General features: G+C 30.2%; 2 protein-coding genes across 2 annotated transcripts; one reads left to right on the top strand and one right to left on the bottom strand.

The window, feature by feature from the left end:
* Positions 1–144: 144 nt before the first annotated feature.
* On the top strand, positions 145–5,003 carry LOC109807881 (pectin acetylesterase 12). Its single transcript, XM_020370573.3, has 12 exons — positions 145–663; positions 1,403–1,485; positions 1,687–1,816; positions 1,962–2,035; positions 2,657–2,743; positions 2,819–2,943; positions 3,036–3,096; positions 3,373–3,426; positions 3,515–3,592; positions 3,999–4,104; positions 4,280–4,425; positions 4,758–5,003. Exons 1-12 carry the CDS (start codon positions 462–464, stop codon positions 4,869–4,871), a joined length of 1,260 nt encoding a protein of 419 aa, XP_020226162.1. The 5' UTR covers positions 145–461; the 3' UTR covers positions 4,872–5,003.
* Positions 5,004–8,062: 3,059 nt separating this feature from the next.
* Positions 8,063–10,198, bottom strand: MYB55 (myb domain protein 55). The gene is made up of 3 exons (XM_020370571.3): positions 9,765–10,198; positions 9,549–9,678; positions 8,063–9,432 (listed from the first exon to the last, which is right to left on the bottom strand). Exons 1-3 carry the CDS (start codon positions 9,895–9,897, stop codon positions 8,382–8,384), a joined length of 1,314 nt encoding a protein of 437 aa, XP_020226160.1. The 5' UTR covers positions 9,898–10,198; the 3' UTR covers positions 8,063–8,381.
* Between the last annotated feature and the right edge of the window lie 11,398 nt (positions 10,199–21,596).

Below are 21,596 nucleotides of genomic sequence, written 5' to 3'. Positions count from 1 at the left end.
GAAAAAAATAGGTACCACCATTAGTAACAAGAATACATGTTTTCCATAGCCCACCACCAACTAACAAAAAAAGGAGCCGAAAAGAAATGATTTATTCGATGGGTGCAGCTCCTAACAAGTAATAACTAAATACTAAATACTAGAAAGCAAGAGGAATCGCTTCATGATGAAGATATTGCGTAATTTTAAAGACATGATAGATTAAACTTTAATATCGTGAATCGTGATTGTTTGAAGAAAAACAACATCATGAAAATTACGACATGGGTCTACCATCTTTGTGTGTGTTTGTTAGCAGTAAGATAAGCTTTGTTTCCTCCACATGAGAAGAGAAACGGCCAACGGTTCTCATTTAAAGCAAATAAATAGTGAAAGACAAAGCAAGAGATAAAGTGAGTGTGTGATTAAGTAGTTATAGCTGCGGAGAGTGTAACAACGACAACGTTGTGAGCTTCACAAACATGACAATGAAGCTGGTTTTGGTGTTCGTTGTTCAACTTGCATGCTTTGTTTCTGGGATCTTGTCCTTCGGATCTGAGACACTCTCTCCGCTTTCTTTCTTAGACAACAATGCCGTTTCAACAAGGCATTCCTCCTCACCTCAACCTCAACCTCTTATGGTCGACCTCACTCTCATTCAAGGAGCTGATTCTAAAGGAGCTGGTCTCTCTCTCTCTCTCTCTCTGCTGAATTATTTTTCAACGGTTTCTTTCTATGATGTGTCTCTTTCTGAAAATTACATTTTCAGCTTCTTTGTTACTGGTACCTTCACATTGCATTCTTTGTATCATGTCTCATCAAAGGGTATTAATTGGGTGTTGTAAGCATCGCTTGATGGATTACTTTCCTTAGAGGAGAATCTTGTATATAATAATATACCTTTGAGCTATTGCATCAACTTCCACATTTTGTAGCTAAACCCCTTTTCTTGATTCTCCTTTAAAATATGTGTACAATATTTGAGAGATTGGTCCTTTTATGTTTCTCTCTTTATTTGCTACACTTGCATTTCTTTGCTTTTCTCCCCCCAATATTATTCTTTAATCGTTGAAAGTTAGTTACTTCCTAATCAGAATTCGAAGTTGAGGTACCATAGTGGGCGGAATTTGAGATGGAGATTGACCTTTTACAAATGTCCCTTGTCTGTCTCTCCTTGCAATGGCTATTGTTTGATTATGCATCTTATTTTTATGAATTATGGAACCAAGTATGCTTTTTAATAACAAAATATTCGAAGGATAGACATCATTATGTGTGTGCTTATTTGAATTGGCCGAGTTTTTCATGATTGATGGTAAAACCTATTTTGTTGAAAAGAGTAAAGATGTTCACTCAAGCATAAATTTGTTACTTGATTTGAAATCTGGCAAATAAGGTTTATGTTTTTGTCCTATAATGCCAGTCTGTTTGGATGGAACATTGCCTGGTTACCATTTGGATCGTGGATTTGGATCTGGTGCAGATAGTTGGCTTATTCATTTGGAGGTAAAGAATGTTCAAGTTTTAATAACAATGTTTTCAAGGTTTAATAGTTTTAAAATTTTCCCCTTTGTTCTAGCCGTTCATTGATCTATATTAAGAAGGTATACTAAAGAGGACTGTGTAATACCATAAAAAGTTACTTGATTTAAAATTAATATTTGAATTGTTTATTTAACCACACTGATACCTTTTGAATATCTGCAGGGAGGAGGATGGTGTAACACCATTAGAAACTGTGTCTATAGAAAAAATACTCGCCGTGGTTCCTCAAAATACATGGAAAGTCAAATACCATTCACGGGAATATTGAGCAACAAACCTGAAGAAAATCCTGGTTTTTCCCTTTACCCTGAGCATGAATGCATTTTTTTTTACCTGTAGTTCAATAAATTGAACTCTGCCCTCCCGAAGGCTACAACTTATGCGTACTAAAGTCTGTGTGTTCTGTCATGTTTCTGGATGTAATCTTCCATGCTCAGATTTCTTTAACTGGAACAGAGTTAAATTACGATACTGTGATGGGGCGTCTTTCAGTGGAGATAGTGAAGATGAGGTCAGTGAGAATAACATGCCACTTTTTTAATTTTTTTTTTTTATCTCTATAATTTCTATTAACAGACTTCATATGTCCATGGAAATCTGAGTTATTGCACATCTAATCAATCCAGCTACATAATAAAATCACTAATTTCTAATAGGAAAGCTAGTGCCACAAACTTATGGCTACACACGCAACAAATAACATAACTGTTTCTTTTGTTTCACTGACTTGACATATTGTTTAACAGTTTTTGTTTTTGTTTTTCTTCTTTTTTTATTTTTTAATATAGCACTCGCTTAAGAAGATGATAAATAGGATTCTTCTAGTCATATGTGTCATGTTTTGCACCTCATGCAGGAACATTTTGCAATATGATTTCTCACAGTATTAGCACATAAATTTTCAAAATTCCAGTATGTTATCCTATAAAACTATTTAAAATGCAAAACTAACAAATCTATTTATTTCTTGTGAATCTTAAATCTTTGTTGGTGCGGATAACATAACTTTTATATTGAACAAGTTTCTCTTATATACCCTTTAGTGCTCATGAGTTAGTTTAGTTGTTAAATAAAAATCCTTTGTTTTGGAATTTGTTTTTACATTGATATGGGAATTTGGTTCTTTTTTCAGTCTGCACAGCTTCAATTTCGAGGACAAAAAATATGGCTGGCTGCAATGGAGGAATTAATGTCCAAAGGAATGCAGAAAGCTGACCAGGTTTCCTATGTCTCTTCTTTATATTTTTTTTCAGTCTCTCATATGCATGAATGCTAATCAACAAATGAATATCAGGCACTTCTCTCTGGATGCTCTGCGGGCGGTCTGGCATCCATAATACATTGTGATGAGTTCCGGAGCTTGTTTCCAAAATCTTCCAAAGTGAAATGTTTGAGTGATGCAGGTTTTTTTCTTGATGCGTAAGTTTTAAAATTTTCATTATATTACATCCTCTAGCTTGTTTCCTTGCTTAGAAACGTAGTTATAATTAGTTATGTATTCAATCATGTAGAATTGATGTATCTGGTGGACGCACACTAAGGAATCTGTTTGGAGGTGTGGTTCAGTTACAGGTAACGTTCAATTTAGTTTTGTAGTAAAAAAGTTTTTTGGACAGAAGTTAATAACTAATGATATGGATTAGTAGATTTATGTGGTTATGGTTATATTTAGATATTATTCATCAATAATGGAATCAGCAAGGACCAATCTATTGCCTGCTTAGTCATGCATGGTTTGATACTATATCAAGGAAAGACTAATGATCTTAAAACACAACTTTAGGAGTATATTCTTCATTAGTTTTACCTGTACAAATATGTCATGTCGGTGATGTCTTGAAATTGTAGGAGGTGCAAAAAAATCTGCCAAAAAGTTGTCTCGACCAATTGGATCCAACTTCGGTAATTCTTATTTTGGATGCCATGATATTCGTAACTTCAAATTTCTTTTGACATTCAAATTTTAATCATCTGGAGTCTCTTCCCACAGTGCTTCTTCCCTCAGAATATGGTCGAACATATTGAGACCCCATTGTTTCTACTCAACGCAGCTTATGATGTGTGGCAGGTATATAACATGGATTAGTACGTTGTTTATCCTGTATTATGTTTAATGATGTGCCTGGTTATATGCTAATTACATGGAACACATTTTTCTTCGAAGTTCTATCGCATGACTCCATAAGTTCTAGCTTGACTAATTTATTGTCTGAGATTGCCATTTGCCTCAAATGGTTCCAGTGGTCAATTATTTTTCTCTTATACAAATACAATAGGGTATAAAATTATGGATTTAACATTTCACAAACCTAGGACTTAAGACTTTTACCATCCATAATTAAAAAACTGGGTCCGACGTCAAACCAGGAATAACAATTACCATGATCATTTATGTTGACACCATTATTATTTGTTAAAGGTGCTTCTACCTGATTACCAATATTTTTTTATGATGTGAACTATATTTTCATCAGGTCCAAGCCAGTTTAGCCCCACCTTCAGCTGATCCCCTGGGCTCTTGGAATGACTGCAAATCAAACCATGCAAATTGTAGCTTATCTCAACTTCAGTTCCTCCAAGGTGTTTTCAATCTCCTACAGTGAATTATGCGCATAAAATTGTGTACATTAATGCAAATTTCTTATTTTCTTGTAATAAATGGTATGTCTACTAACATGAATGATTCACGGCAATTAAGGTACATCTGCAATTGTTTGATTTCATCGTAACATATCATATCTCTTCTTTGAAACAGACTTTAGAAATCAAATGCTGAGTGACATTAAAGACTTCTCAAGGTCATCTCAAACTGGACTATTCATAAATTCTTGTTTTGCTCATTGTCAATCTGAGAGACAAGAGACATGGTTTGCTGATGACTCTCCCCTTATCGAGGACAAGGTACGCTCAATTTAGATTTCCATTGTCTTTAGACAAAACATAGTTATTTCAAAAAGAAAATACTAGCAACATTCTTTCTAACACATTCTTTTGAACACACTATTATTGGCTGTAATTAATTGAAAATCACAAAAAGGTAATGTTCCATTATATCTGTTCAGACTCTAGGCTCTTTCCAAAAACTAACTCGTTTTCTTTTGACTGCAAACTCAAATTTGATTAGTCTGAACGAAAGACTTTAGTGCCTTGAGATATTCATAATTCACTTCTCAAGCTTCATGCCTTTCCCACTTTTCTGTTTATTTATCTCAAAATAATCTTTTATGATGCAGCCAATTGCAGTTGCTGTTGGAGACTGGTATTTTGATCGAGAATCTGTCAAAGCTATTGACTGTGCTTACCCGTGTGACAACAGCTGCCATAATCTGGTGTTTAACTTTAAGTGAGAAAAGTTTGTTGTTTCCTCATTACACTTTAATCCTTGTAATTGCAATGAGTATTCATTCAACAATCAACATTCATTAATTATTATGGAAAGACCATTCTTGGCTGAGAATACAATCGAGTATTTATCGTCATTATCACTGATAATAAGTGATGTCAATAAGATTCATTAGTAGTAGTCATTTATTTATCTACTTTTGGTTAGAATATCCAAAAATGGACAGTGAATTCGTGAATCTGCTGCCACCTTTCTATCATTGACAATATTAATTTGTTTTCCCCCCTTAACGACCGTTTTTACACGGCATTTTTAAATAGGTTACGCGTCTTATGATCCCATAAAATGACAAATTGGTGTAAAAAGACGATGAAAAAGATAATAAAAATAAAACTTAATAATCATCATCATCATATATGAAAAGAAAAACATAAATGTTGAAAACAATGACTAATGCGATAAATATATAAAATTAAAAAATGTAAAATATAATATTTTTAAATATACCCTTATAATTTAATTAAAATGAGGGAGATGCATTTGTTCACCCTTAGTTTAATGTAGGTCAGTCATTACTTTCTAGCCATCGACTTCTCCAACATTGATGTGAGTTATATTCTATTATGACTTCATTTTCAAACACTAAAGAGAACATGTGACGAAGCATAGAAAGTGCGACAAATTTGAAAAATACATTGGTAGTCTTATCTTTTAATCTTGATAGATTGTCAGGGAAAAAAACAGTGTAATGTAGAAAACATAGTGGGACTATATAGATGGGGTAATTTGCAATAGGTGAAGTAGCAACAGGGCTAGTGTCAAGTGATAGAGAAAGATCTGTATAACTCAAACCACTTTGCTCTTTTTTCTCACTCTTCATCCTATTTTATTCCAAACCCTCCCACACCCTTGTGAGTTGTGTCCTTTCTCATTCTCCTCTCCTTTGTTTACATTAAATTTAGACTACTCAAGTCTTACATTGTCAAACATTAAATTTACATTGGATCAGCCTATTTTTGAAGCCCAGACTCATTTTTTCTAATTATATCATTCAGCGGCCCAACAATAAGAGAGCCACGAATGGACTGGTCTACTTTGGGCAAGTCTAGCTTTTAATAATATATGGAGAATGGAAGTTATAGTATTTTGAAAGCTTAATTACTTTTTGTCCCTCAATTTTGTATGTAATTAAATTTTATAATAAATATTTTAAATATATAAGTTATATTATAATTAAATTTGTAATAAAAAAATTATTCATAAATTTTTAATAAATAAATTATCCATAAATTTGTAATAAATAAATATAAATTATTTTTGAATTTATGATAAATAATTTAAATTAGAATATAAATTCATTTTTGAAGTATTGAAAATTTCTTTTAAAAGAAACCATTGAAATATAGTTTACAAGTAGAAAAGATGGTAGATTCAAAGATATATATGTGATTAAAAAGATAGATAAATAAAAATAAAAGGATAGAGTAGTTGGAGATAGTTGAGGAGGATTTTTTTTCTTCTAGATGTGGTGAGATTACCGTGTGAGATGTAATTTGAAATATAAAAAATATTAATAATGCTTAATAAAGAAAATGAGAAAATGAAATCATGGGTTATACAAAATTTAATTTATAATATATGAACAAATATATTACATCACTAACTTGTTGAGTTAGATTAGTTGATTAATTAAGTACCAAAAGAAAAAGATCAGTTGATGACTAATTAACTAACTTTGGTCAAGGTTAGTTACTAACAGTTTTGGTTAGTTAGATGTACTAGCTACATAGTAACTGTTATACATGCATGTAATTCACTTATTTGATAACACAATTCATGATTCTCGGCTCTCTCCTGTCACTATCATGTACGTATTTTCTTTGCTGTTCCATTCATTTACCTTACCGTGCAGTGCAGTGTTGATTAAAATTTAAAAAAAAAAAAAAAAAGGGGAAAAAAAAATCAATAACATAGTTATGTTTTGTTCTATGCTGACTGTGTTAAATATTACTGTGGAATGTGTGGTAGTTTTTAATTTATTTCCATTGTCCAAATTCTCTGTAAGGAAAGTAAAGGTACTTGCTATAATTTCAGTCTCGCACGTATATGTTGATATAGTACTGGAATTAAATGAACATGTCAATGTTAACATTGACGTTTAAACATGCACTTTGATGTACAAAATTTTGTTTTGGGCTTTTATGCTACATATATTGCCTTTTCTAACAAAGTAAGAAGGTAGGTAATCAAAATTGTCAAATAATGACACATTTGGAGCGTGTAGAAAAAAATCATAATGGAACTTAGTTGCTGATCTACCTCTTCAAATTGGAGGTGTTGCTAGCAATGCGTTGTTTAAGATAATGTTTCGACTTTTAAGTGTCTTAAAGAAACTCGAAGACATGGCCATACTTAATGTGGCCCATGTTAGCTTGCAAGTCCTTGTCTCATTGCACGGAAATAAGCGATTTTCAATTTATCAATGCCATTGAATGGTGTCACTTAACTTGCCCAAACGTGACCATATGCTAGTTACTCTTTTCTGCATTCTTATAATATGAGTTTGGATTTTTTTCACTTATAACTTTGAGGTGGGATTTTTTTATATATTTCTAATATGCTTCTAGTGTCAAAAAATATCCAGCTAAAACTATTGGGGGGAAACAGTCCCTCTTAAATTAATCTCTTTTCTGCTTTTAAAATTAACCTTCATTTTGGTCATGTCATTTTCTTGGTGAGGAGAGCAAAATTATTCAGTTGTAATTTCTTAAAGGAAAACTAACGGTCTCGTTTGTGTAAGTGAAAGCAAGACTTTACACTAATAGATTCTCTCATATTTAAATTTCACGCGACCAAATGATGCGAGTTGTGTCAATCTCTTTCTTGATATACAGTAAATAAGCGAGACCCTATAAAAATTAATATAAGATTTACACATGGCATGTCATGTTGCATGAAAGGATCGACTCCAAAACTTGAAGGCTACTGTGGAAGTGAATATATTATTCTACTACTGTCTAGAAAACGATGGACAACCATTAGAACCTTGGATTGGTAAAAGTGATGGTTACACTATTTTAGTGTCATTTTCAATGGTATGAAAGTGGGAAAGAAGATCATACCTTGGATTCTGGAATTGTTTGCAGGTAAAGTAACTCTGTCCCTGGCATTAAAATGAAAATGAAACTTTGCATGGACCAATAAAATCTTTGATGGGTTGGAACTTGGACATGCAAATTCACCATTGCGGTTACAGTGTAGCAAAGAAAGAAAGAAAGAAAGAGTAGAAAGAAGAGAGAATATCAATCCTTATTCTGCAATTCTATCCCACACCCGAGTAGAAGAAAAAGTAAAGACAAATGGTTTGGCTCACAAATGTTAACAAAGCAAAAAAAGAAAGGAGATGAAATAAATGTTTTGTATTAGACCTACATACAAGAGCAAAATCTGTGGTTTCACACACCTGTACTAAGAATAGCAATCCTTCTAAAATCTTTGTTCATCTCCATTCCTTTTACATGTGTCCAAACGCTGCCCTGAGCTTCTGCATGTCCTTGGAAAAGATACTAGAATTTTGAGACGGTTCTTGCTGCTTAGTATGACTATGAGGTAACATAGCCCCTAAAGTATTATCAGGTACCAAATGCATGGATGTTTTTATCTCATTGCATAAGGACTCAGGAGCTTGGTTTTGTACAGAAGCCAGCATAGAGATTGGATTATGAAGATACTCATCCCACTTAGCTTCTTCTGCATGATTCTCCATCATATGAATTTGAGCCTCTTTAGTAGAGGTGCTACAATCTGCCAAACCCCAAGAATAAGGTAAGTTTAAGGGGCTGCTTGTTCTCATCTCTGTGCTGCTATCACTCCTAATGCTGCTATTGCTATTGTTTGAGGCAGTGGCCTCCCAGTAATGGGATCCATAGGGTGTAGAAACATTGTCAGAGGGAACAGCAAGTGAGGGCTTGTAGCAAAAAGAATTATTAGGGAGAAACAAGTTGGTTGTAGGTGTAGGAATAGAAGTGGCAGCAGCATTGAAAGGGATTTCAGAGTTCATATCAAAAGGCCTTCCATTTTGGCTGAACCAATGGCTAGAATTTGAATCATTTGGGAGACACTCAGTGGTTGCATAACTCATCTGAATGGGAAAATTCCCCATCAAATCTGAGGGCTGGCAACTAGTGGTGTTAGTGTAGCTCTCTTGGCGGCTACTCATAAACCTGTCTAGGAACAAGTCTTTGCTGAAATTGGTTACGTAATTGCTTTCAATCTTGGAGCTACAAGAACCATCCATTTCAGGTGCATAGGCTTTTGGAGAAATTGATGTTCTATGCTCATAGGAAGCTGAATCTGACTTGGAGCTCTCTGATTTCAGGAGGTTCAATTCATTTGACACTTCTTGTGCTTTCTCTTTGTCCTCTCCATTCTCAACCTCAGAAAGTGGTTTATGAGTGACAGGGTCTATGCCCTTTTGCCTCAGTTTCTTCTTCAAGCAAGAGTTCCACAGATTCTTTATTTCATTGTCAGTCCTACCTGGCAACTGTGCTGCAATTTGAGACCACCTGAGACAGCACAGGATATTGCAAAAGAAAAAATGTTAAGCACAGGAGAAAAGAAAAGAGAAAAAGGGGTGAATTCAATCATGAGTAGAGAGACTGAATTACAAATTTACAATCACCTGTTCCCTAATACTGCATGAAGTTCAATGATAAGGTTTTCTTCTTCTTGTGAGAATGTTCCTCTCTTTAAATCAGGCCTCAAGTAATTGATCCACCTAAGCCTGCAGCTCTTACCACACCTTTGCAAACCTGCCAATACATATTTTTCTCTTTTTCATATGCTATAGAACATTAAAATAAAATAGGCTTAGTTGGACATATAATTAAACAATTACCTGCTTGCTTAGGCACAGAACTCCAACATCCATGACCATACTTTGTAATATGCCTCAGAAGCTTTTCATCCTCCTCAGGAGACCAAAGACCCTTTCTAAGCTTCTGCTTGTAACAGCAAGAGTGCCTTCCCATTTGTAGTGTTTTTTTTTCCTTCCCTTAATTACCTATACAATGACGAGTGAGGACCAAACCTTTTTCAGTTAACACAAAGTTTGTTCATTATTCCTATGAGAAGTGTCAGCAGTAGTGGCAGTGAAGCAAAGCTCTGTGATAGAGAGAATGTGACAGCGAGAGAGATGATATGAAAGAAGGAAAATGAACTGGCAACTGAGAAAAGAAGTTGAACTAATATAAGAGCCAGGCCCCATGAGAGAGAGAGGTCATAGTCAACAAGGTTCCTTGTATATATTTTCTTCACTTTTTTTTTTTTAATGTATATAAGGGTCGAATTACAATTATATAGTTGATCTATCGGATAGAGATTCAACAATGTGAAATAGGACTTGTTGTTGTAAAGTTGGCAAGGTGAAAAAATGGGGTTGATACAGTATACCATGTCTTATCGAAGGTGTGTGTGAGCATGATGTCTCTAGCAGGAATGGTGGGACACCTTGGATGATATTATTATAATCAAGTGAAGGGAAAAAAAAATGCTTGTAACTGAAGATAAAAAATTTGATAGTCAGAAATTAATCTTAGAAAGTTGCGACAGAAATTATCTCACTAACTAACTTGAGTCCTCAATGATTCAAAAACCTGAATTAATTGTTATATAGTCTATCTCCTGAAGAAAAAGAAAGGAAAATTTCATTGTCACACGCTACAGTATGAGCCCGTCCATGTCTGTGAAAAGCGAAATGCGAAATACCCCTTTGGAAAACTTGTGTCTGAAAAAAAAAATTTTAATAGGAGCTATCCATTCTTTACTCTTTGAGCTTTATGTGCGATTCATCCATGTCATGATTTCTTTGAAAAGTTCCATCATTACGTGGAAAGAACAATTTTTTCCAAATTTTTGTTTTTTATCAGAAATAATGCATGTTATCCCTTATCTGTTGAAATCCGTTGGGTGCTGCAAATTACTCTTCTGATCTTAGTTTCCATTTTGGTAGATATTGAATTCTCTCATCTCCCCTTTTGTCTCCACTCATTTAAAATTTTGACTCTCCCTCTACAAAAGTAATAAAATTGAGTTATATTTAGGCCATTTTGGTCACGTAGACGCATAGATAATAGCTTTAAGCTACGAAATTTGGAAATTATTCTATTAGTACGCTCGTGCTAACCCTTTTCATTACCATAGCCTTGTATCTGTATTTTACAAAACATCTTTTTCTCAATAATTAACCTACCCCTTTTAACCATAACTTTTATTATACACAACTAACTATTGGGCGCATTAGTGCTTTCACTTATTATTAATTTTATAATATGGTTTTATTAAAATTTCATTAACTCCACAACCATCCCACCGGCATGTATGGTCTTCACATGTGCAATAGTTTTTTGTACATATCAAATTAAAGTTCATTGCTTTTATTTCTTCTTTAATTAATTACACACTAACTTATTCGAACCGTTAAACAAACGCTCTTTTCTTCATTGTCAATACCATATCATCCACAAACTCAATTTGTCGGTTCAAATTTTATCTCAATATCTATAATTATATATTGACCAAACAATAACTTATATGGTGCCAATGGCAAATATTCTTTGATTAATATTTTCTATCATTATTTCCTTCAACAAATAATCGCTTCTGTGAAGAAGAAATCAAAGGAATACTAATATTTACAAATTAATAACAAATTCTTGCAACAAAACCTGTTTATATCGTTAATATATTATACATATATAATGTATACATATACATATGTATAATATATTAATTAAAGGTAAAGCAGAAATTAAGGTTGTGGTGCTACTCTTTCTGTTCTTTTATGTTTTCCTTTACAGCTTAATTACCTCCTTATAGTTGCTTTCTGCATCTTTTCTATTACTTTTCTTAAAATCCCAGACAAGATAAGAATTAAGAAGCCATTTATATATAAAATTGGAAAGAATATTCTCTTCAACTTGACACAGAACTCAGACAGGGGAAGAAGAAATTTTCCTAATCAGGGAAACTGGAATAGAAAATCATCAATCTGACATACTTTAAAGTTTAAAGTAAAAAAAAAAAAAAAAAACTCAAAAAGAAAAGAACAAAAAAAAAGGGTGAGATAACACTGAATTATTGGATATCATTAGCTGTCGAGCTCTGACCCGCATGAATTTTAATATTATATTTATATATTCACGCGCGTGTGTTGGATATCATAAACTTAACATCAATCTGTTATATATATATATATATTATTATTATTATATACAGTTTTGCTATATATTAAACATAATTTTTTTTGTTTTCTCGAATAAGATATTAATAATACTTTATGCGCTTTAGAGACTTGGATGAATCTCTTGTTAATTCTTTGGCACCATGTAGTTCCCTTATTTGGAAATTTATTTTTTCCAAAGAAAATTCGTACATCATAAGTTGCTGAGAAAATGCTACTATTTATCTGATATAATGTAGTGACGTGGATCTTTCGGTTCCGAAAATTTTCAACTTGTATTTTATTTTTTGTGTTAATGTGTAAGAAGAGAAAAAAAATTAAAATCCTTTTTTTTTTATTTCTTACAATTTCATTAATTTTATTTTTTAGTTTTTATAATTTAAAATAAAAATATTCATTTTTTGTATTTGTATTTTTAAATTTTTTATAGTATTATTTTTATAAGAGTGATATGGACTTATTAAATACATGTGCGATAAAGTATTTGATTTTGTGGACAAAAAAATTTGAGTATATTGTGGACAATTAAGTTTATTATAATTGAATATGATTGAAATGAATGGTTAATTGTTGATGCATGCGTAATAAACTTTTAAATGAAAATTTTAATACAACATTATCAGGTGAATTTAATAAATTCATGTTACTCACATAAAATAATATTATAAAAAAATTAACGACAATAACTAAAAAAAGATTAAAATTATAAATATAAATTTTTAAAATTTTTTATTTTTAATTATAAGACTAAAAAATAAAGTGAGAAAAATTATAAGAATACAAAAATATTTTAAATAGAAAATAATAGAGAGAGAGGACCGAATATGATGAGACAAAACTGTAATTAAAAAAAGGCAGAAATGAAATTAAAAAAAATGCAATTACTCATGATTTGGAGGCTTTGTCCCACACATTTATTAAAAATAATATGATAAGAAAGTTATAGACTAAAATCAGCGGTGTTTACTCTTGATTTACCACTGCCTTCCACTTCACGGCATCGTTAGTTAATCTCTCAAAATAATAAAATCAGTACCAACAGAATTAAGTGAGAGAGTTATACAAATTAATGTGATTTGCTAAACATACGAGATGAGTGTGCTTAGTAATTAAAAGAAGAAAAAAAAACTATTTTTCTCATATAAGAAAATCTATAAAATACACTAATGAGAGTGTACCTTTGAGTTAACGCTGATTAAATTTATGAAATATTTTGATTTAAATTAACATTAAATACATCTTTACTTATATACTTTTGCCGTTTAGAGTTTAGTGGAGGTATTCGGTGCATGACTTTATGGTATTTGCAAAATAATGCCATGTTCGAGAAATTATGTTGTGAAATATTATTTTCGTTATACAGTGATTCAGTTTAATGTTTTGATAAATATTTATTGTTATTTTTAATATATGTATACAAATTTTGAGTTTCAATCTAGAAGAAATATGTATTAGAAAAATTAATCATTCTTGAGCATTTTAACTTTTTTTTTATAATATATCTTCAAATTTAAGTAATAAAATTCAAGAAGATTTGACAAAGTTTTTTTTAATAAAAAAATAAATAATTAAAAAGTTGTTAGTTCAAGTAATAATGAGCTCAATTCTTTTAAAATAGATTTGAAGTTTGAGTCAAGCGAATAGGAGAAACATAGTAGAAAAAATATTATTAAATATAAACAATTAAATTATCTGATAAAGATTAATTATTAATAAAATTAATTTCATAATACAATTATTATAAAAATAAATAAATAAATAAAGTGTAGTTACAATAATAAACACCAAAATTCTCCTAAATAGATTTTAAGTTTGAGTCTTATAAATAAAAGAAACATAATAGAAAAAATATTATTAAAGATAAACAATCAAATTATATGATAAAGATTAATTATTAATAAAATTAATTTCATAATATAATTATAATAAAAATAAATAAATAAATAAAGTGCAGCTACAATAATAAACACCAAAAGAATATGGAGTTTTGTAGGTACCTACAAATTAATTATAATGAATTAATGCTCCAAAGCGCTAGTAGCTTTTTTCCTCCTCAGGAATTGATTACATCTTTTTTCCTCCTCTCTACACTTTCCTTGATTTCTATGTGATGTCACACTTGCACTTTTTCACAAAGGATGAAAATCAAGTTAGACGGTCTAATAGAGGTTTATGATCTAGTTCACTCGTGCCAATTTTTTTAAATTAAGAATAAATTAGTTAAAGATTTTTAGCAAATTTTATTTAATTAAAAAATTAGTCTATGTGTCATTTTAAAAGTCTTTTAATCTAATAAGAGATTTTTTTTTTATCTATTATAATTACCTTGATGATACCAAAGTTTAAATTTAGAATCCTATCTATATTATTCCAACATTTTTCTCCTCCCACCATTAGGTCTAATAAGAGTAGCGGAAAAAATTTAAGTCTCACATTGACTAAAGATAAGACAATTAAAAAGTATATAAATAAGAGACAATCATCATTTTACAAGCAAGTTTTGTTAGTCGAGTTAAATTTAAATCCACATTCTAAGATTATATCAAAACTATTTAAATTCACTCTAAAAAAGTCACTCACCATTAGTACACGTATCAAACCCAATAGTACTGGGCATGAGGAGGTGTATTGAATAAAAATTAAGTCTCACCCATCCTAGATCATTAAAAATGATCACTGACCATTTATCCACGTATTAAGTCCAATAGGGTTGAATGTGAGGAGTGTATTGGAAAAAAAACTCAAATACCACCTTAACTAGAGATAAGACAATTAAAGAATATATAAGTAGGGAAGAATTGTCTCCTTACAAATTCATTCTATAGAATTGAGTTAGACTCAAACCTACATTTTAAGAAAGAGAGTGTATGTGAGTAAACATATATAAATAATAATTTGCGATCACTACTGATGAGGTTTTTCACAAACCCACCTGGCAAGCGGACAAAGTTTCGATGTAGTAATTAAGTATCGTCCTCAGGGATTTGGGAGTTTAGTAATTCTTACTCCAATGATTAATAAAGAGATGTCGATATGATTGGAAGTGAGTTAATGTGGATCAAAATTAACACGGTAATGTAAAAGTTATAAGAACAATTATATAAAACAAGGATTGGACCCTGGGCACTTGCTAACTCTTAAATTTCCTTAAAATAAATATGATTTCATCTTCATGACTTCCACGTTCATTTAGTAATTCAACAAGATCCCTCAAAATTGAATCCTAAAGTAATTAATCTAAAACATGATTCCTCTATGTTTTATGATTAACACTTTGCATTAAGAATAATGACTTGAACAAGGTGGCTAAACAAATCAAGTCTATTCCTAGAGCAAGAGATGTTTAGGTGCAAGATTCAGTTCAGGTTTTCAAAAACGTTTTCCAACCGGATTCAAAAACCAAATATCATATAACGGGTGATCAAGCCGGTATAAGCATTAAAAGTAGAATCAAGCACAAGTAATGAGAATGAAATGCATATATAGATTTAAGACATAGAAGAGTTAGTAGTTACACCAAGACCAATCCTCAAAAGATTTAGCCACACATGGTCATTACAAGATCTAAGAAGTAAAAGAAGAGATTACAAAGTAGAAGATGAGAACAAGGGGTTGGGCTTCGTTCCCAAATGACTCAGCTGCCCAAGTCTTCGTTCTTGCTCCGTTTCTCCCTTCACGTGCTTCCCAATCTGTTTTTCTCCCTGTTTTTCGTCCTCCTTGTACGTGATGTTCTGTTTTGTGCCTTTTCCCCCTTTTATATGAGCTCTAAAACAGGGCACAAAGTGATTTTTTTAACTCCACCGTTGTGGCTGTAGAACCACAGCTATGACTGTGGAGAGTCCTTCAAGATGAAGCAACTCCTGGCGCTGCAGCTGTAGCTCCACAACCATGGCTGTGGAAACTACATCATGATTAAGCAACTCCCTGAGCTGTAGCTGTGAAACCACAACTATGGCTGTGAGTCTCTGTGGCTTTCCTTGATCTCCCAAGCCTCAACGCTCAAACTTTGGACCTGCAGCTTTAGCTTCAAGTCTCTGGAACCAAAAATGAGCATTCTAGATTTCCACAACTATAGCTGCAGAACCACAGCTATAGCTGCAAGTTTCTGGCCTTCAAAATTTCTCCCCAGATTTCCACAGCTATAGCTCCAAAACCACAGCTATGGCTGTGGAAATCTGTCTTCTCAATTTTCCTACAAAAAATGGAGGGAAAACATTAGGATTTTGCTACTACTCTTCTACCCTTTTAGTATACTTTGATTCTTCCAATTTAAGGGCAAAATAATATATATAAATATCTACAAATACCAAAAAGAGTACCAAAAGTTGAGTGCAAATCATACATAAAAGACACTCAACAACTACTAGAAAAGTGTTATTTTCCTGCGAATTTTTCTACAAAAAAATATTCGTAGAATTTTTTTGTAAATTTTCTTGCAATAATAATTTCACAAAAAAATTACAAATTTATTTGCAAAAAATAATTTATAGATATTTCTTACAAAATTTTTTATGAAAAATAATCTACAAGAAATTTTTGCAAATTTTGCTACAATTTTAATGATCATATAATTTTTTTTTCATGATAAAAATATGTAGAAAATATTGTAAGAATTTTATTTTGTTTCTTACAGATTTTCTTATAAAAATAAATTCGCAAGTAATGTTTATTAAATAGTAGAAAAATTTCGCAGGTAACTTTTTCTGCGGGTTTTCCTGCCAATTTTAATCCGCAGGAAAAATAAAAAAAATTATTTAAATTTATAAGTTTAATATTTTAAAAAAACTTAAAGTCTCACATCGATTGAAAATAAAACAATTAAAGAGTATATAAGTTGGGACAACACTTACCTTACAAGTTGATTTGTATGGTTGAGTGTTAGGCTTATAATCTACAATCTTAGAGTTTAAAAGATTGTGTATCACATGTTGGAAACGTGAAAATAAATGTTTCGGATAAATTCATTGTGAACACTTGAAAGTTGAAGAATTATTGATAGAATTTGTAGTAATTTTTTTTATTTTTTTCATAAAAAATATTCCTATAGAATTTTCTTACGAAAAAATTCGCAGAAAACTTTCCTGCAAATTTTTTTTGCAAGAAATTTCGCCGGAAATTTTTTTGCAAATTTTAAAATTCTCAAAAACATATTAGCCACGAAGGTATTACTTGTAGATAAAATTTCGTAGAAAAATTCGTAGGAATAATGTTTGTTGCGGATTTTAATACAAAATTCACCAGAAAAGTCACATGTAATAAGAGAAATTTTAGTAGTGGATTGTTGTTGTTGATATTATATTAATTTTTTATAATGTAATATTAACTTATATAAAGAGTCAAACCTAACTAAAAGTTGTTAGTTCAAATAATTCAACAATTATGCTTATTAACTAAGGGTTAATGTTTGATTATGTCCTTAAAAATGAAGTAATGATTGGAGGTATCAACTTACTTCTGTAGGAATCAACTCGGGGTCAAGGATTTACGCACCCTTATCAATAATTAAAAAAAAAGTGAAACCTATGAATTTATTGAAATATAAATTTATATCATATTTAGAGGTTTTATTGCAAAACATATTTTTAAAATAAGTTGTCATAAACCTTAAAATTAAATTTATATCATATAAAAAAATTGATTCATTTCTTATAAATTCTAGCATGCATATTTTTACTTCTATTTGAGTATTAAATCATATATTTAGAAAAGGTTTATCTATACTAATCATAAAAGAAATATTGGAGTATGTAACTATTTTTTATCTCCACTCTTTAATGGATCATTTACCCCTTAAATGTCAGAAAAAGTAATTTATCATATCTTCTCTAAATAATCACACATACTTACAACTATCTAATATTCTATATAATTATTAATTAAAAACATGAAGTGGTTCGTCTTTTCTAATAAAAAATAATAGATCATGATAAGGTTATCTATGGTTAACGAAACTATGCTTATGCCTTATAAAGTATAACTTGTTTTTATGTAGACTATACATGTGCATGCACGTCAATATTTATTGATAGTTTTCTAGCTCAGCTCATGAAGCTTTGAGCTTTTCGCAATGGATAACCATGGTTATCCACGTTTCATGCATTCAATTAGGTTCAATTTCAATTAGTTGTTGGATTATGAGCCACTCAATCAAAACTATTCTTTAATATTTTCATACTACTCATTTGCAATCTCCACATAGGAAATAGTAGAGAGCAAAGTTGGTTCAATGGTACTTAAAATCTAAGACAGCAACATTAATTGAAGGATCCACTGATCATCTATCGCAAATGTTCTTTTCTTAGGTTGTTGTATAAGGTTTCATCTTCGAATCCCTATGTACTTAACGAAGTCCAAATACTTCATGTTATTCTTCATAATTTTCACCCCGTAAATGTGCCGGTGATCACAAAATTTTCACCCGGTAAATGTGCTTAGGTGATCACATGTTTTAGGTTATCATTCAAATTAAATCAAATATAGAAGGCATCTTCATCATCTCAAGTGATACTCTTTCAACAACTATAAAAAATTAAAATTAGTGATGAAATACATTTATTTATAAGTCTTTATCATTAACATCAATAACATTATTATAATTATCGTCTTTGTAACTAACATGATAATTATATTGTTGTCATGTTAACAATAGTCATAATGCAGGTGACGATGATAAATTAATTAATAATATTAATATTGATCATGGTAATAATATTTCATCATAAGTAAATTTTTAAATGAATATTTTAATCTTAATTTTTTATTTTAATTTTTAAAAGACGATGTTAATTATTCTCATTTTTATTTAAAGAAATTATTATATAATATGCAATATTTTTAAATTGGATCGTCATCAAATCGATCAATGCATTGATTCAAGGTTCAATATTTTAACCATAATTGAAATAATATTAATAAAATAATAATATTATTTAAATAATATAAAATAATACCACATAAATCTAATATCATAATTTTATAAAATTAAAATTAAATAAAACATCATTTTATATATATTTTATTTTTTAAAGTGCATGTAAAAATCTAAATATAATATTTAAATTTGAATTTTAATAAAATATAATAATATATAGCGAAAATTTTATATTTAAAGTAGAAAAAATTAAAATTAATTTAATATAAAATATAAAATATCATGATAATTTTTAATATAAATGAATAAATTATATATTTATGAGAAAAATATTAAAAATAATAAATAACATGATTTACTATAGTTGATAATTTTTTTATTGAATATATTTATTAATTTATCTAAAAATATTTTTAAGAAATTAGAAAATTATTTTTTTTAAAAAAAGATTGGTTCAACCTTATTTTCTAGACCACTTCTTTATTGATTTTTATCAGTTTTCCTATTTTTGACTAGCTCTTTTACATTAATTTTATAATTTTTTGGACCATTAAACTGGCCGATTCTTAATTTGAACAGCCGAATCAGTCGATCTAATATTGTTCTAAGAACACATATAATATGTCCTCTCTATATATAAAAATATTTTAATCATTAATGATTTACTCACGTAAATTTTATTTATTTGAACAAAATTTTCTCAATACATAATTAAATAATAAAACATTGATCAACATATTTAAGAAACGTAATTGTATCAACAGAAGCAGGCGCTTAAACGAGAGTAGTCTATTTTGGCGGCTGCTATGCAAGGTTTGCTACTTCCCATTACATATTCCATGCCACCTTCAGCTGTTGCTGCTATGTGGCCATTTATCAATTTAAATTATAGCTAGAGATTCTCCAATCTTGTTAAACTTTGAAAATAATATATATGAAAGTCGATATTATAATTAATAAACTCTTTTGAAGTTGGTAAAGAGGGGAAAATAATGAACACTGGTTTGTTTCATGTACATAAAATATTCTCCGGCACCGGCCCGATCTATGCATGCATGCTTACAAACAGACAGCAAAGGTTTTATTAATTTCTTTCTTTCTCCCAAAAGGAAAAAAAAAAAAAAGATACATGTTTAATGGTATATGAAAGTAGCATAAACGAAAAATATGCCCAAAAGCATTTGAAAGAAACCTCCAAATGAAAAAAATATATATATACCCAACTCTCTTCCTTTTATATATAGAGGAGAAATACGGAACTCTTTTTCTTCTTTATATATATATATATAAAAGGATCCCTTATTCTAAAAATAAATTTATTTAAATTTATTTTATTTAATAAATTATATTTTATATTAAATTTAATAATTTAATAATTAATTAAAAAAATTTAATTTATAAATTTTAAAAGAATTGTTTTATTTTATTAATTTAAATTAATGTATAAAATAATTTTATAATTACTGATAAATTTGAATTAGAGATTGTTTGTTTTAACACTATTGTAGCGGCATCCTTTACCCTAGCAATATCATTTTAAATTTGGCTTATGTAATAATATATAATTCAATCATAAGAGAATTAATAATAATAAAAAGTATGATTCAAAAAATTAAAATTGAAAGAAAAAGGGAAAGAAAGGAAAAAAGATACTAGAAACCACTCCGCTGATCGTCATCGTCAAATTATATATATTATAGTAATGTATACTCTGGCAAGCTTATCATATTCATGCACATGAGCTGTTTCCCCTGGTCATCTATTGCCTATGATGTCTTTAGATATATTCATAAAAATATTTATTAGAAATTGACGTTTCTTTCATTTATAAAAAAAAATAATAGTTTAAGACATCATATACCAGCATCTCATGGTAACAAATAGAACAAAGGAAAAAAACCTATTTTAAATCATATATATTATAACACTGTAATAAAATTGAATTAGATAAATTGTAAGAGTTTTTAATCAAATTAAGGTCCAATTGACCTAAAAAGAAAAATATATAAGGTTCTATTTTGAGTTAAGTTTTATAAATTCATGATCTATATATCTTAGAAAGAGAAGCAAGAGAGATAAAATTTGGAGATTTTTGACTTTTTAATTTTCTTTTAGATTTCTTAGAGGTGTGAAAGGTTTTTTTGGATCCTTGTTACGACGATTCATGCATTTGAGCTTGAAAAGCTAAGTTGGGTGATTGTCGAGTTTGTGAAAACTTGGAGTTCTTCATTCTCCTCTTCTTTAATTTGCTTAGCTTAGAGTTGAGGTAAAAGAAGTTAGGACAAATCAATTGGTTGATTTAATGAATTGTGTTGTTGTTTTCATCAAATGAGGGTATGAATATGACTAAAATTAGATTGAATGATGAAAGATTTTGGCGTTTTTGGGTGTTGGGGGTGACTTTTGGTGAATTGTGTTTATATGATGTTGCATGTTGGAATTGATCTTTATTTTGAGTTGTATATAGTTAGTATATGGATTTGGATGTATTGCATGACTTGGATTTTATGAGTTTTAAGTGTTTGAGGTGATTTTTGTGATATGCATTATGTAGAAATCATAGTCATGTCAAGCGCGCCTTCGTGGCATTGAACTTAGTTTCAATCAGAAAGTTTTGT

This window comes from Cajanus cajan, chromosome 7 (assembly GCF_000230855.2).
Source record: "Cajanus cajan strain Asha chromosome 7, NIPB_CcT2T_4, whole genome shotgun sequence".
Lineage (NCBI taxonomy): Eukaryota > Viridiplantae > Streptophyta > Magnoliopsida > Fabales > Fabaceae > Cajanus > Cajanus cajan.
Note: the sequence above shows the minus strand (reverse complement) of the source record. Positions and strands in the feature narration are given on the sequence as shown.

What these genes read in the sequence shown, in the direction of transcription:
- MYB55 (XM_020370571.3), bottom strand. Translation starts at nt 9,897, where the DNA reads ATGGGAAGGCACTCTTGCTGTTACAAGCAGAAGCTTAGAAAGGGTCTT. An exon ending in TTCTGTGCCTAAGCAAGCAG is followed by an intron (nt 9,679 to 9,764) that starts GTAATTGTTTAA and finishes ATGTATTGGCAG; the next exon opens with GTTTGCAAAGGTGTGGTAAG. An exon ending in CATGCAGTATTAGGGAACAG is followed by an intron (nt 9,433 to 9,548) that starts GTGATTGTAAAT and finishes GTGCTGTCTCAG; the next exon opens with GTGGTCTCAAATTGCAGCAC.
- LOC109807881 (XM_020370573.3), top strand. Translation starts at nt 462, where the DNA reads ATGACAATGAAGCTGGTTTTGGTGTTCGTTGTTCAACTTGCATGCTTT. An exon ending in GTTGGCTTATTCATTTGGAG is followed by an intron (nt 1,486 to 1,686) that starts GTAAAGAATGTT and finishes GAATATCTGCAG; the next exon opens with GGAGGAGGATGGTGTAACAC. An exon ending in ACCAATTGGATCCAACTTCG is followed by an intron (nt 3,427 to 3,514) that starts GTAATTCTTATT and finishes CTCTTCCCACAG; the next exon opens with TGCTTCTTCCCTCAGAATAT.